The sequence below is a fragment of the Siphateles boraxobius genome, unplaced genomic scaffold (genome assembly GCF_051911475.1).
Source record: "Siphateles boraxobius isolate OS27281-9 unplaced genomic scaffold, OSU_SipBor_1 48, whole genome shotgun sequence".
NCBI classification, from domain to species: domain Eukaryota; kingdom Metazoa; phylum Chordata; class Actinopteri; order Cypriniformes; family Leuciscidae; genus Siphateles; species Siphateles boraxobius.
In genome coordinates this window covers 8,102,479-8,118,606 of record NW_027509119.1, presented here as the reverse complement: position 1 = coordinate 8,118,606, position 16,128 = coordinate 8,102,479, and the positions used below count along the sequence as shown (strand labels likewise).

General features: G+C 41.2%; 1 protein-coding gene and 1 long non-coding RNA gene across 3 annotated transcripts in view; one reads left to right on the top strand and one right to left on the bottom strand.

Moving 5' to 3' along the window:
* Window positions 1-16,128, bottom strand: part of LOC143710738 (uncharacterized) — a 172,697-nt gene that overhangs the window by 97,334 nt on the left and 59,235 nt on the right. The window lies entirely within an intron of this gene.
* The window catches only part of phlpp2 (PH domain and leucine rich repeat protein phosphatase 2), an 86,389-nt gene that overhangs the window by 60,341 nt on the left and 9,920 nt on the right, over window positions 1-16,128 (top strand). For both annotated transcript variants that reach the window (XM_077201836.1, XM_077201837.1), the window contains exons 9-16: window positions 1,541-1,743; window positions 1,825-1,885; window positions 4,533-4,628; window positions 6,116-6,271; window positions 8,875-9,075; window positions 9,187-9,349; window positions 10,381-10,511; window positions 10,615-10,728. In XM_077201836.1, the coding sequence (XP_077057951.1) occupies window positions 1,541-1,743; window positions 1,825-1,885; window positions 4,533-4,628; window positions 6,116-6,271; window positions 8,875-9,075; window positions 9,187-9,349; window positions 10,381-10,511; window positions 10,615-10,728 (1,125 nt within the window). The remainder of the gene's footprint in view (window positions 1-1,540; window positions 1,744-1,824; window positions 1,886-4,532; window positions 4,629-6,115; window positions 6,272-8,874; window positions 9,076-9,186; window positions 9,350-10,380; window positions 10,512-10,614; window positions 10,729-16,128) is intronic.

Genomic DNA, 16,128 nt, shown 5'->3' with positions numbered 1-16,128 from the left:
TTGACATATAACAGTAAAATACTTAATGTTAAGGTGGAACCCATTGGGTGGGGGAACCCATTTTTTTATTTTTTTTATAGAATGGAACCCATTTAGGCTATCCATGAGCATTAATACATAGAGGCAGGAAGAAGTACTTTAGAAACCAGCCTTTATGAATTATTATTGCAGAGATGGGGTTTGGGGCTGGGTTCGTGGGACTGTTTCGGGGGGAAGAACAGGAGACAAGGGTAAGGAGAATGCAGAAGACAAAAGGTAGGTTAAAATAAAAAGTGATCGTTTGATCACTTTTTATCACTGATCGTTTGATCACTGGACACTGGATGAGTGGACCTTGAATGAATGAAAGTGAAAGTGAAAGTGACACGTGAAGGCCAAGTATGGTAACCCATACTTGGAATTTGACCTCTGCATTTAACCCATCCAAGTAAGTGCACACACATTAGGAGCAGAGTAGTGAGTAGTGAACACACACACACTGCAAACGTGGATACGCACACCCGGAGCAGCGGGCAGCCTTGGGTGGCGCCCGGGGAGCGATTGGGGGTTAGGTGCCTTGCTCAAGGACACCTCAGTCATATTCCTGCCGGTACTGGAATCGAACCAGCAACCTTTGGGTCACCAGTTCAACTCTGTTACCATTAGGCCATGACTGTAGTCTTTTACTGTAAGATGTCAACAAGATTCTACAAGATCTTTTCACCTGGCTATACCCAATGTTTAGATATGTTGTGTTATTTATGCAAATTAGCACATGCGTAATTAGAATATGCACCGTTTGCCCATGTTAACAAACAATTTCAAACAACTTGTAATACATTTTTTGTTTGTCTTGATGCAAGTAAAAACATTTTTACCGTATTCACGTCAGAAAAAGAATGAATAGGCTATATTTGGGTCTTTTTCAAAACTTTCCCCTATCATATGCGCGAGTCCACCTATACTACCTTTATTATTTGTAAATGTATTCTAAATTATATTTAGCAAGTGTCAGTACGGCACACTTATTGTTCACTTTTCATGTCAGAATTACCCTTATTCTGTATTTCTAATGTCTAAAATCCTGTTTTTGTTAGACTGCTAAACTGGAAACTGATTTTTATGAAAGTTGACTTCTCATTTGACCTTCATGACTCAAATGAATCAGTGAATCATTTAGTTAATTTGTGCGTATCATTCAAACGATTTACTACAACATTATTGATTATAAATCCATATTTCTAAATTGCATTATATTATAATAATATTAAATAATATTGAATTATTTGCATTATTGCATGCGCAATGTAGCTTTTTTGTTTGCACAAGCAAAAGATACTGTACAGTACAAACATTTTTACTGACATCAAAATATAACACTTTTGATTAATATAACATAACATGGACATATTCTCAATGTTCATTGTCTTGGATCTCCACTCTTCCATCTGTTATTATGTTTATTTCTTTGTCCACCAACGTACAGCATTTTTGCTGTTTATATCCTTCACTTCTTTTTTCTGTTTGGAATCTTTGCAGCTGACTGTCTTTTCGTTTGTAGGTTAAATGGCCTCCGCTGTGTTAAAAGTGAAACTCTGGAGCCTGTAAAACATCTCACCCAGCTCGACCTGAGAGACAACCAGTTGACCTCTCTAGACCTGAGCGCGTTCTGCAGTCTGGAGACGCTGCAGTGTCAGCGAAACCAGCTGGGATCCCTGACGCTCAGCGGCTTCACTCTGCGCACACTCCACGCCAATAACAACCGTGAGTGCAAATAGAAATGTTCGACGGCAAAAAATGTACAGACATTTTCATTATATTATTATCATGTATTATTTTTCTTAGGTCTGACCACGGTGAACATCTACCCTGTTCCCAACCAACTAACACATATGGATCTATCAAGGTAAGCATATAATGAACTGACACATTCATTCTGTAATCTGTACATACTGTATCCTAATCAGTTGCGACAATTTCCACCGCCAAGTAATTTTTTCTGCCCAGACTAAATCGAAAAATGCTGCACAAACGAAACAGCTGCATTTTGGACCATTGGTCCAATGACATTTCACAAGTAACCAAAACATTTATTTTTGTTTGTGGTTGTGGCTAGTTAATAAAAGATGTTTGTAATTAAATGTGTAGCACTGCATGATTACACTTTATTTTAAGGTGTCTGTGTTACAGTGTAATTATACATTTAAATACTGAGTAATAATAATGAATTACATGTGTTTACTATAGGGTTAGGGTAGGATAAGGGGTTGGTTTAGGGTTAGTTGCATGCATTTATGTATAATTTATAGTTATTTATACGGTAACTACGTGTAACAAGGACACTGTAATATAAAGTGTTACCTACTGTTCCGCGTGTACATATTATGTACTTAACCCATGAAGTTACCTTATAATACCCGTACTTTCTTGGGTAACTGCTGCAAGTACACTGTAAGTACGCTTACTGTAAAATAAAGTGTAACCATTAAATGCATAACACTATAACCACAACATTTTTACAAAATGAGAAATTGTACCAGTAATGATAATGTAATCACAAATATCTCTATAAACCATAGTATTTATTCACTTGTTGTTTAGTAATACAACTCTGTACTAGTGTTGTTATGATAAACTAAAACTATTAAAAATTGGGATACTCTTTATTTTAACAGTGTAATTATACATTTAGGTACTGAGTAAAATTAATTAACAACATGCAGGTTAGAGTTATGATTAGGATTTGTTTTAGGGTTAGTTGCATGTAATTATGCATCATTTACTCGTGTTACTTGAAAAAAGTAATCTGATTACTGTTATTACCAGTTACAAGTAAATGAGTAAAGTAAGACATTACTTTTACATTTACAACAAAATATCTGAGTTACTTTTTTAAATAAATAACTCAAGTTACTTTAAAAAAAATTTGATTGACTGCTCTCTTGTCCCCATTTTAAGACAAAATCGTAAGGGAAGTGCAGAGGCGTTGTGTGCGCTGTGTGAACATGATGGTTATTGTAGTTCTAGACCAGTGGTTCCCAAACTGGGGTATATGAGGTGACAGCAAAACTCAGCATTTGTTCATGTACCCCCTCTTTTCAATTAATTTTACCCCACCTTAAAATAACATTAAAACCGAGCATGTATTTCTGACAGGCAAAATGCCACATCTAGAGTAAACACAGAAAAATGGTAGTGCCGTAAAAGGTCAAATACATGACATCCAATCAAATTACCTTGTCTTTGATGTCAAAACTGACTGCATCCACACAAGCAGCATGCATCTGTTTGGTTGCGTACAAAGTATGGAGCCTAAGCAAATCGTGCTACATTACTGCCGTTTTCAACAATGTACCTTTGTAAAACTGTAGTTTTAGCACTTGGTGGCATGAAGAACAATTATAAAGAGAGTGGATAGAGGTTGATTTAAGACTCAAACTGTCTTTGATACAATATCAAATGAAAAACTTTTAGGGCTGTCAAAATTAACGCGTTAACGTATGCGGTACATTTTTTCAGTTTAACGCAATTAAAAAAGATTTAATGCAATTAACGCAGCATCCATTTTCCCCGTCCTATTCATGCAAATGCTTTTAAACGATTCAAGCGCGACAAGACACAAAAGAGAACTCAATGCAGTACTGGCACGCGTCTGTGAAACTCCTGTCTGTGTGACACACACACACGACTCGTGCGCACAGAAAGCCACTTCAGACAGCGCTTGAATGGACAAAAACTCAAACTATCCTCGTAAGCGCAGTTTTAAATGAGTTAAATAAAGTCTTAAATGAATGTAAAGAGTTGTGAGAAAATGGATGCGTGTCAGATCCGCGTGATGGTGTCTGGTCTTAAAGTGACAGCAGCCTTATAAACCCACAGCTGTCTGTCATTAATGTTAATCAAAGACAAAAAAGAAATTGTGAAAATCACGCACTGCTCTTGACTGAATAACTTTTGTAGCTTTCATAAAAATGTATCTATTTAATTTCTAATATATGCAGTGAAGACTGTAAAGTGTTTGATTGCTTAATTCTATTTCTGTATATTTCCTATACATTAGATCAAATATTTAAAATATACTGTCTTTATGTGGTTTCTACATTAATTTGGAGATTAAATGTGAAATTATTTCAATATGAAAATATATTAAAATCTTTAATGTTAGGTGCGATTAATTACAGAAAAATGTGCGAAGTAAATTTTTTTTAAATCGACTGACAGCACTAAAACTATAAAACAAGTATTAAAATAATAACAAAAATAGTTACAATGAAATAAAAAAAAATGACAAGTGCATAACACAATTACTAAAACAACTAAAAAAATTTTAATAAAAGCTAAATCAAATAATGTTAAATAACTAAAATAACACTGCTCTGTACTTATTAGTGCACTACAATATGAACATTGTAATGCAAATGGTACCAAATGTTCATCAGCTCATTTACAAGAGGCTCAATGCGCCGCAGTCACGTCCTTTACCTCGCACATTCTTGTACAATGCTAATGCTCTCATGTAATTAGCCTGGAGTTAATTCACTTCCCTCCTGCAGGAATCTCCTGGAATACCTGCCAGATTGGGTGTGTGACAGCAGGAAGATTGAGGTGCTGGACGTCTCCCATAATCTGCTGTCTGAGCTCCCAGCCAGGTGCGCACATTTGTGCGTGTGTGTGTGTGTGTTCAGACCTTCATAAACTGCATTCGCATTTTCCCTCTAAAAAGAAACTGTCCTACTGCTCCCCCATCTCAGAATCTTAATGTCAGCATTTTGTACTTATTTATTCAACAAAAATTGCCCGTTTGATTTGAATGATGTCGGTTAAGCGACTGTCTGGCCAGACGGTGGATCTGAATAGAAATGGGACCGCGTTCATCAGCAGACGCTTGATGTGGCCACTCTGCTGTCTCAAAAGCAGAGTGATGTAAACGCCAAGCAGATGAAAGCACCATTTCACTGCTAATTCCACATTAACATTCCGGAATTTGCATCTGAAAGGGCTAAAAGCCGTGCACAAATGAGATAATATGCGGCTTGAAATTTGTGTCCCATTTGAGACCGTGAGTGTTGCACTCTTTGCCTCGCATGAAAATGCTGTGTTGGGATTCCAAAGGAATAGTTCATCTTAAAGGAGAATTCAGTCTTCATGTACTCAGCCTCGTGTCATTGCAAACTCGTACTGTGGTTATATTTTCCTTATATCGTGAATAAACAAAAACATGTTTACTGAAAATCTTTAGTTGCAGCTGTCAAATATCATTTCTTCATTGCAAAATCGATCTAGCTTGCCAGTTTTTGGTTACAAATACAAGAACCTAATGTCAAGCCTGGTCAAATTATAAATTATAAAAATAATAAGGTGAAAATAATATTTTAAATTATATTTAAGTGAATAACTTCTTAATTTTGTGTCTGTTGCTCACACAATACTATTGTTTGGCTTCAAGAGACTTGTTGTACATGTATATTAGGGCTGCATGATTAATCGAAATGAAACCAAAATTGTGATATGGTTTTGTGCAACTCTCAAATGAAGCGAGACATTGTGTTCTTTTTTTAAATTCGAGTCGAACATTTGTTGTCGAACAAAAGAGAAGATTTAAGAGCTCCATTTGGTCTTTTGCCGAAATAAAAGTTTAAAACTTTATTTCACACTGAATTATTACAATAGTTTTGTTTAATATTTTAATGTAGTAATATTCATTTTATTTTACAGTACAATTTTTATTAGTACATATTGATATAATCACAAAAGTTTTGGACAAATTCTACGGCCCTGCAAACAAGCGCAGCAAACCTCCAGTGACCTTTTATTTACTTATAAAAATTGCTTGTTACACCACAATTTTTATCAGAAAAAAAAATCGCAAATTGATCCAACCCCCCACCGTTTTTTCTTGGATGTTTAAAAAAACATCTCCTTTTTTACTCCGCAGAAACAAAATATAGCAAATGAGTTTGGAATTAAATGATGATGAATAAATAGTTAGAATTTTTATTATTGGACAAAATATTCCTTTGAAGGAATATGGTCTAGGCATTGATGTTTCTACCCACATTTAAGACTGAATATGTTAACAGTGTCACAGTGTTTTTTTCTCTCATCTCGTTCTTTCTCTATCCCTCCTTGCTTTCAGACTTCTTAGCAGTCTGAGTCTGCGTAAACTTCTGGCTGGAAACAATAGGTTGGAGAGACTGGCTGACCTGCTTGACCACATCCCACTGGAAACACTCGACCTGCAGCACAACAAGTTGCGAGTACTGCCAGAGAGCTTCTTCTACAAGGCCTTAAAGTAGGTCACTCCCTCCTTCTGTCCTCTCTCTGTTCCTCTTACTCTCTGGGCAGTGCTTCTCTCTCTCTCTCTCTCTCTCTCTCTCTCTCTCTCTCTCTCTCTCTCTCTCTCTCTCTCTCTCTCTCTCTCTCTCTCTCTCTGTTTTTCATCTTTTTCTTGCAATTTCTTCATGTGACAGGTGCAGTGCTAGCTGCAGCTGTGTCTCTCTCTGCTCTGTGGACCTTTAGCCCCGCTACTTGAGCTCTTCATTAGACCTCCTAGCCCTTTACTGGAACTTATCAAACCACGTAATTCTCTGGAAACTTCTGTAGCTTCAGTTTCAAAGTAGTTAAACAAGAGTCAAGCTACTAACAAAAAGTATCCAAATATATTTTAAGTTATTCAATTGGGTAAAATCTTTTTAATTAAATATCAGATTATGCAAGTTATAATGTAATCAGAGCAGTGTTTAAAAAAATTAATTAAAAAAATACTTTTATATATATATATATATATATATATATATATATATATATGTATAAAAATGATAATAGTCTCAATAATACTAAAATCATACTCGCCGTAAACATAATAATTAAGAGTAGTGTTTAACTAAATATTTCAATTTATTTCAAAATATTTATTTTCATGCAAAAAAGATGCATGAGCGTATTTAATTTTTGTTTCTGCTCACTCGGCCATAAATATATTTAATATTTTGATTTATATTTTTTTATAAGATATACATCATGCCCACCTATTATCAAAACTCTTTCAAGAAAACAAAACAACAAAATTTTCTTACGACCATACATGAATTATTTTGTCAAAATACATCACGAAATACAATCGTATCTGGGTAACAGGTGAATTATAGCTACAATTAGCATCAAGCTACACACAACAATTTATGAGATTATTACTAGGCTTTTACCCAAAACTCACTGTAAACCACCATCAAGTGCTTGTAATAACTTCTAATTGAGATCTATGGATTTTGGTCATATGAGGAGGCAAAAATATGTTATTTGTAGCATTTTAGATTAAGCCAATCGCTACACCTGCTTAGCATTTTCATGTAAACTTGTTTTCTTTTTATAAAAATAGCCCAAATCACATGAAAATCACATACAAATCATATGCTATCGTAATTGTATGTTTATTAGCTTCATGTTTTTAAATGTGTATAAACGTTCCTTTGGTATGTGTGGAACAGAACGCGTAAGTGTAGTGGAAGTTTGTCATTGGAAGAGACAGGCGAGTTATGAATTATTTGGTTTTCCTCTTGAGTCATTACAGCAATCGCGGGAGTGAAAACACAGGGAGACAGTGCTGGAACTCAACAGATTGCATAATTCAGTGGAAAATGAATAGAAATTATGCTTATGTCTTAAGTAATACGCTATAAATAATTTAAGACAGCGGCTATTTACATTAAGTGCTAATAGCGATAGATGGTATTTACACAATGTAGAAATAGGAGTGTTTTCTTTTAAATAAGTTTAAATAGTAGTTAGATGCTATTAATACTTATAATATGGTGGCAGATATAATTTGCACCACAGTGTTGTTGTACATTAAACGGTGTGCAATAATAACATAGTGTAAACGATTATATTTATTAAAATTATTAAATGGATGCCGCCTTATTGGGGCAGTAAAGCCCTCCCTAGACCTACTCTTAACCATAACCAATAAATATTTTATTATTAAAGACACGTTAGACACTTTATTTCCACTTTTGAATATTTACTTAATTTTTTTTTTTTTTAAATGCCTTTCCGATCTGAGATGTGATGTGGAAAAAGGAGTAGAGTGAGTTCGGCAAAAGGCGCGTTCAAACTCGGGTCAATTTGCGTAAAAATGTTCTGCCCCATCCACAACCCCCCCCCCCCCCCCCGCCTTAACCCTACACTATTGCTACTGTTGGCAATGCAGCATCTTCCGTCATTTTATCCGGCCCAACCAGATGTCAGTGGGCGGAGTTAGTGTAAATAGCCTCTGCCAAAAAGGCGGGACATTTAAATGTAGGCTATAAATATAATTAAAAAATAGTCTACTCTAACATTCACAAAGAGGTGCATATGCAAAGTCAGAATTTTGAGGAGAAATACGCAAATTCCACTTCTGTAGGGTGTAATGGAGAACTAATATAACTAGTAGTGCAACAAATTTCTGTTGCCAGTAAATTAATATTACTTTTAAAAGGATAATATTACTTTTTAAAGGAGTAATGAATAATATATATATATATATATATACACATTTTTATTTTTTGTATTTTTTTGAGTAACGAGTCCAACACTGTATATAACACAGTATAAGTACATGTGCTGTGCATAAAGTAACTGACATGCTTCTACAAAGCCTCTCATGGATGTGTAAAGGAAGATATGGCTCAATGAGACACAGTAATATGAGCCAGAAGAGCCCGCAGCTCTTCCATTTCCTGTGGGTTAATTTACTCGTCAGCCATTAAGCATCTCTAATGCTGAAAAATGTACTGCAGCTCTGAGGCTTTGGTTATATCCAAGAGGATTTTTTGTTTTATCAACATTGCTGTTTAAACGATACAAAAAGCAATATTCACCAAATTGCCTTTTCTTTTTCTTCTCGTCTACTAGTTTAAAGTATCTGAACGTGTCCGCCAATGCACTGGAGACAATCCCTCCGAGCAGCCAGTCAGAGGAGAGCCTCAGCACCCTGCAGGAACTCTATCTCACAGGAAACAACCTGAATGAGAACTGCGCTGCTCAACTGGTGGGGCATCAGAACCTGCGGGTCCTGCATATGGCTTATAACCAACTGCTGTCCTTCCCTGCTAGGTACCTATACTTCACTGACACCTTGAACTAGTATACTTCCATCTACATCATTCAAGAAAGATCAATGATTATATCTGTATAAATCACCCTTTGTTTTCGTTCTGTTTTCAGCAAACTCAGTAAACTGGAGGTACTGGAGGAGTTGAATCTGAGTGGGAACAAGCTGAAAACGATCCCCTCCACTGTGTCCAGCTGCAAGAGACTGCACACCCTCATCGCCCACTCCAACCATATCAGCGTGTTCCCAGAGGTCCTCAACCTCCCCGAGATCAAGGTCAGTGTGCGTTTGGGTGACAATGATGATCAGGGCATGTGAAAGCCTGGCCATAAATATTGTAAAGGATCTAAAGGGTCAACCACAGTGTCATCAGGTGGCAGGAACAAATGGAAAGCAGAAAAAAGATCAAATTTTAAATGTATGGATAGACAATTGCTGCAATTTAGATCACAAAAACATTTTTTTATTAGGTATCATCAATGTTTATAAAGATACATTATAGTTGATATGCAAATGTTTGAATAAAACTACATAAATTAAAAAATGTTAAAATACAAGTTTTAAATGCAAATCTTAAATGGACATGTATAAAATGTACATACTCTACTGGTCAAAAGTTTGGAATAATTAAAACTAATTTTTTAATGTTTTTGAAATAAGTCTCATATGCTACCCAAGGCTGCATTTAGTTGATTGTGAAATAGGTAACACTTTATTTTACAGTGTCCTTGTTACATATGTTACATGTACTTACCATAGTAATTATGCATAATTATATGCAACTAACCCTCAACCAAATCCTAATCCTATAGTAAGTACATGTTGTCAATTATTATTACTCAGTACTTAAATGTATAATTAAATTGTAACAATGGCACCTTAAAAATAAAGTGTAACCGTGAAATATTATTACAATTTGAAAGAACTGTTTTCTATTCTAATATATTTTAAAAATTAAATGCTAAATCTACATAGAAATGGTAAAAAAAAGCAAAATAGTGATGCTTGACGGAACTTCTAATCTTAAATTTCTCTAAATTGATTTAGATTTAATGTTTCTATTTTACATTTAAGGTTTATATCATTTTGATATTTATTGTGATTTATACTTTCATAAATTGTTCTTTTATATTATGTTTTTTCCCCCAATATTTATAATATATAATTGTGAAAATGGCATTATTTGAAAAAAAAACTTTGTTTTTATCCCCAAATCCAACCAAATATTCTTTGTTTTGGGCTGTCGTTTGTTACACACATTATGTTATATTTAACGTTTGACGTGAAGTATGTTGCTCTTTGTGTAGCTGGTAGATGTGAGCTGTAATGAGCAGACGGAAATCCTGTTGTCAGACTCTATGCCTTCCACACTGCAAGAGCTGGACCTGACCGGCAACAGTAGCCTCATGTTGGAGCATAAAACGCTCAACCTCTTCAGGTGAGGTGCTACACACACATTATGCAGATGATGAACTCAGACCCAGGTGGATAATTGTTCTGTCTTTATCTCTCCCACTTGTCTGTGTCCTTCTCTCTTCCAGTCACATAAGTACATTGAAGCTGGACCAGAAGCCAGCCGTGACAACAGGAGATGCACAGGGCACATCCAATCTTTGGGATCATGGTTACGCAGAAATGTGTGGTCAAAGAAACAAGTGAGCAACATCTGGAGACATAAGAGTCAAAGATTTGGAAAGAATGAGTGTGTCTGGTTAAAGGAAGCTCCAGAATGAATCATACATTTTTTTGTTCATTGGAGTCTAATCAAATACTTATTATCCAGTCCCTAAATGTCACGGAAAGACAAAAAAAAAAAAAAAGATTAGGTTGGTTGTTTTGTGTGCCATTCAGACAAACCTTTCCCGTCCAAGTGGGCGTTTTTTTGGCCAGAGTGATTCAGGGGCCGAAACTTTTTTAAAGTCCCCCTGTGGTCAATAATTTTATCCATTAAAACTCATCTTTGATCACCAAAATGACATATTTAAATGTTTTTTTCCTTGAAAAAAAATTCTTCATGCCTTAAAATAGCTTGAATGAAACTCTACACCCTTGCCTCATTTAGTATATGCGGTTCTATGAATATGCAAATTAACTCCGCCTCCACTCACTCACACCAGCTCAGAGATCCACTCGTTGACGATCACACGTTGACCTGATTGGCAACAAGGTAGTTCGTGACGTCAGAAACACCAGCGATTCCAACCCGCGTTTTTTTTAGACTGTCTTTGGTTCACTGCAGTTTTAAAGAGAAAATACTTAGCAATGACTTATGAATTTGCACATGTTTTATCTTAAAGCATATAAAAAAAACACATAGATGTATAAACAACATTAAAAGCTTGATTTTCACCACAGGGGATTGTTCCTTAAAAGTATTCTTTCTGTAATTCGTCTATAAAGTTTTCTTACTTTTTTACTTAAGAAAGAAGTTAATATTTTGTATCCCCAAAAATACTTCTTAAGGATGTTCTTATCTGAAAAGAAAAAAAACTTGTAGTTAGCATAACCTCCAACTTGACTTTAATCCCCAAAGGTAAGATGTTTCATGAAGTATTGAGTTCCCTTTCGAACGGTCACTTCGTATTGCGTAGCTATACGCAGTGGGGAAACTCCTTTTCCTCGATTTACTGAAGCCTTTATGTAAAGCGCATTTGCAGCTGCACAGCTAGAACATGAGCGTCTGGCTCGCTCATAGGCTGCGCTGCGGCAACTGCACATCCAATGGCGCAGGCGCCTCTGACGTGCAACCAATGAGATCACTCTGCGTCATACACGTCAGAGCCCGCCAAGGGGGCGTGACCTCAGTCTATAATAGCCCCCGAATTCGCCATTATAGCAGATTTTTACTCCTTCAGCGACAAACTTCACGTCTCTGACCATTTATTGAGCCTTCGCCGTCGAACAAGCCTTCAGCCTGAGCCAGCTACAGTTCAGCAGACGACACATTTCACCGTGTTTCTCCTGACGCCGTCTCTCCTGTGGCTATCCGGCGATATCCTTTTCATTGCTCTTTGTATATTGTATTATTTGTACGAGCGTTGTTCAAATGCATCGTGTTAAGACCTGCGCCACGTGCGGATGCAAGCTGCACGAGGCGGACGAACACGCTAGCTGCATTCCATGCCTGGGACTTCACCACGCGGAGAATGCACTGTCTGCCGGCGGATGTGCGGCCTGCGAGAGCATGCCTATCTCCGTGCTGCGAACTCGGCTAGCCCTCTCCCGTGACGGCGACGCCGCCTCTCCCGCGCTTCCTTTTCCGGCCCTACTTCAGCCAAGGAAGAAGAAGCGCCGCAGCCAACGGCAGCCGGAGAACATGGATGTTAGTGAACGCACGCCGGCCTCGTCCCCGCGTGCCTCACTCTCTCCAACCCGTTCATCTCCGGTCCTGTTCGAGGGAGATCAGCGCCCCCCCCCACGTGGCGGGCCTTGTCTCCTTCGGCGGGCCTAGCGAGCACGACGACAGCCTGTCTATCGCTGCGTCTGAGGAAGAATGGCCGGGCTCTTTCGACCCCGTCATGGCTTCCCAGCCAACGCCCAACGCCTCAGCTACCAGGACTAACTCCGACGCGGAAATGCTTCGGATCCTGACGCAGGCCGTAGCGGACCTCGAGCTCGAGTGGGCCGCGCCCGCTGAACCCCCTCGAAGTCGGCTGGATGGCTGGTTTCTGCCAGGGCACCAACAGGCCCCTCGTCACAAGCCAGCGCCATTTTTTCCTGAGGTACACGAGGAGCTTACCAAGGCCTGGCGCACTCCTTATTCGACACGAGGCCCCGCAGTTTTCGCGACGCTCTCCTCCGTGGACGGAGCAGCGGAAAAAGGCTATGAGTCGTTGCCGCCCCTCGAAGAGGCGTTGGCCGCTCATCTCTGCCCGAACACAGCTGCTAGCTGGCGAACTAGAGCTGTGCATCCCAACAAGCCGTGCCGTAGCACTTCAGCCCTCGCCGGACGCGCGTATTCCGCCTCCGGTCAGGCTGCATCGGCCCTGCACACGATGGCCGTGCTGCAGGTTTACCAGGCCAAACTCCTCCGGTCTATGGACGAGGCTGGCCCGGACCCTGAGGCTTTTCAGGACCTTCGGAGCGCCACAGACCTGGCCCTGAGAGCTACTAAGGCCACAGCGCAGGCTATCGGGAGGAATATGGCGAGTTTGGTCGTGCTCGAGCGCCACCTCTGGCTTACCCTCACTGACATTAAGGACGCGGAGAGAACAAAGTTCCTCGACGCCCCAGTATCCAGCACCGGCCTCTTCGGCCCGGCAGTGAAGGGGTTCTCAGAAAGATACACCGAGGCACAGAAAGCGTCCCAGGCCATGCGTCACTTCCTGCCTAAGCGCTCTAGCTCGGCGTCGAGTGCTCACAAGCTAGCCCCGCCGACGCCTCGGCCAACAAAGCCCACGAAGCAGGCCTCTCAGCCCCGCCCTGCGGCTGATGCCCAGCGCCAGCCGAGAGCAACCAAGCGCTTCCCGCTTCCCCGACGCCAAGGCCCCAGACCAAGCGCAGCGCCTCACACAGCGCCGCCAAAGTCGTCCTAGCATGCAGGGGAAAGAGAGAGGGCACGGGTCCCGCACTCGCCGGACCACCCTCGAAGAAGTCAACAAAACTTCCCACAGCCCCTTGTTCAGTTCAGGTGGCTGGGGATTTTATTACCGCAAACAGGCCCGCAACAGTAAGCGCGTTCTTGCAAACAAACGCCGTTTTCACGGCGACCCATATAAAGCACAAAAAGAGTATGTTTCACAAACACAACACGTGGGTTCACGGTCCCCCTTCATCAGGCGGCCCCTCCCCCGTTATAATACTGACTTCCCCACACGCGAATGCCTGTACAGTCAGTCCAATACTCAATGTGTGCACAAATCACAATATAAGGGTATCAGGTCCCCCTTCACTAGGCGGCCCCTCCCCTGTTGTAACACTGACTTCCCCACACGCGAATGCCTGTACAGTCAGTCCAATACTCAATGTATGCACAAATCACATGATAAGGGTATCCGGTCCCCCTACATTAGGCGACCAGCCCCAGTCAGTGTGTCAAGCCCTAGCCACACGTGTTCTAGCCTGGCAAGCTATCCCCGGTGTGTCGAGTTGGGTCATAAACACTATAAAGCGAGGTTACTCGCTCCAATTCGCTCGCAGACCCCCGAAATTTCAGGCGGTTCTCGAGACTTCGGTGAGAAGCAACGTGGGTCACGTGCTTCGCACCGAAGTACAGAATCTATTAGCAAAAGGGGCGATAGAATTAGTCCCCCCCGCGCTAAAACACATGGGTTTTTACAGCCGCTATTTTCTGATTCCGAAAAAAGACGGCGGTCTCAGACCCATTCTAGATTTGAGACATTTGAACAAAGCTCTCATGAGACGGCCGTTCAAAATGTTAACTATCAAACATATCCTCGCGCAAGTGCGCACGGGGGATTGGTTTGTCACAATGGATCTGAAAGACGCTTACTTTCACATTCAGATAAACCCTCGTCACAGGCCATTCTTGAGATTCGCCTTCGAGGGCCAAGCTTATCAATACACCGTTCTGCCGTTCGGTCTATCGTTAGCACCCCGTACATTCACGAAGTGTGTGGATGCAGCGCTTTCTCCTCTGAGACATCAGGGAGTGCATGTGTTAAATTATCTCGACGACTGGCTGGTGCTGGCACAGTCGAGAACCGAGCTATTAGCTCACAGGGATTTGATTCTCAGCCATCTAAAATGCCTGGGTTTCACAATCAATGTTTCAAAAAGCAAACTAACCCCCAGCCAGAGTGTGATCTTTCTGGGTACAGTTTTAGACTCGAGAGCGATGACAGCGCGACTCACACCAGAGCGCGCGCTCTCAGTGCGAGCGCTTACAGGCACTTTCAGAGCACGCGAGCACGCGCCACTGAAGAAATTTCAGAAACTGCTTGGTCTCATGGCAGCAGCATCGCCAGTACTCCGCTTGGGATTACTGCGCATGCGCCCGCTGCAGCATTGGCTGAAACGGCGTGTGCCAACTCACGCATGGCAGTCAGGCAACTTGCGCGTTATGGTAAATCACGGTTGTTTAAGAACCCTGATTCCCTGGCGAGCGCAGAACTGGTACCACGAGGGGGTGACAATGGGAACAATTTCCAGAAGGAAAATGGTTCTTACAGATGCGTCCAACCTGGGTTGGGGAGCGCTGCACGAGGGCATGCCTGCATCCGGCCTCTGGTCGAGCACGGAGCAGAGCTTACATATCAACTGTCTGGAGATGAAAGCAGTTGGATTGGCCCTGAAAGCATTTCTGTCGAACCTCAGGGGTCACCACGTTTTAGTCCGCACAGACAATATATCAGTGGTGGCCTACATAAATCGCCAGGGGGGCATCAGGTCAGGAAACCTGCATGCGATGGCGAGAGACCTCCTCTTATGGGCACAAACCAACCTGAGCTCTCTGAGAGCAGCGCATATACCGGGCATCCAGAATGTGGGCGCGGATATGCTTTCACGGGGCAACACTCCCCTCGGCGAGTGGTCCCTGAACCCACAGACGGTCAGTCTGATATGGAAGGTGTTTGGCGAGGCCGAAGTCGACCTGTTCGCCTCGAGAATCAACACCCACTGCAAATTGTTCTTCTCGAAGGACAGGGACGCGCTGGCCCATGTCTGGCCCAACCGTCCCCTTTATGCCTTTCCCCCCGTCTCGATGATTCCACAAGTCATCAAACGGGTCAGAGAGAGCGGGTGCCCAGTCCTTCTGGTGGCCCCTCTCTGGAAAACCAGACCGTGGTTCCCGGAACTGGTTCAGTTATCGGACACAATCCAATGGCCTGTCCCACTGAGGAAAGACCTCCTCACACAGGCGAACGGGACATTGTGGCATCCGAGACCCGATTTATGGGCCCTCCATGTGTGGCCCCTCAACGGGTACCCAAAGACCTTCCTGAGAAGGTCTTAAGCACTATATCTGAAGCCAGGGCCCCGTCGACTCGGCGCCTTTACGCTTCGAAATGGTCGGGTTTTTCCAGCTGGTGCTCGAAAAATCAGGCTGACCCAGAGTCATGTGAGATATCTGTAGTTCTCTCATTCTTACAGGA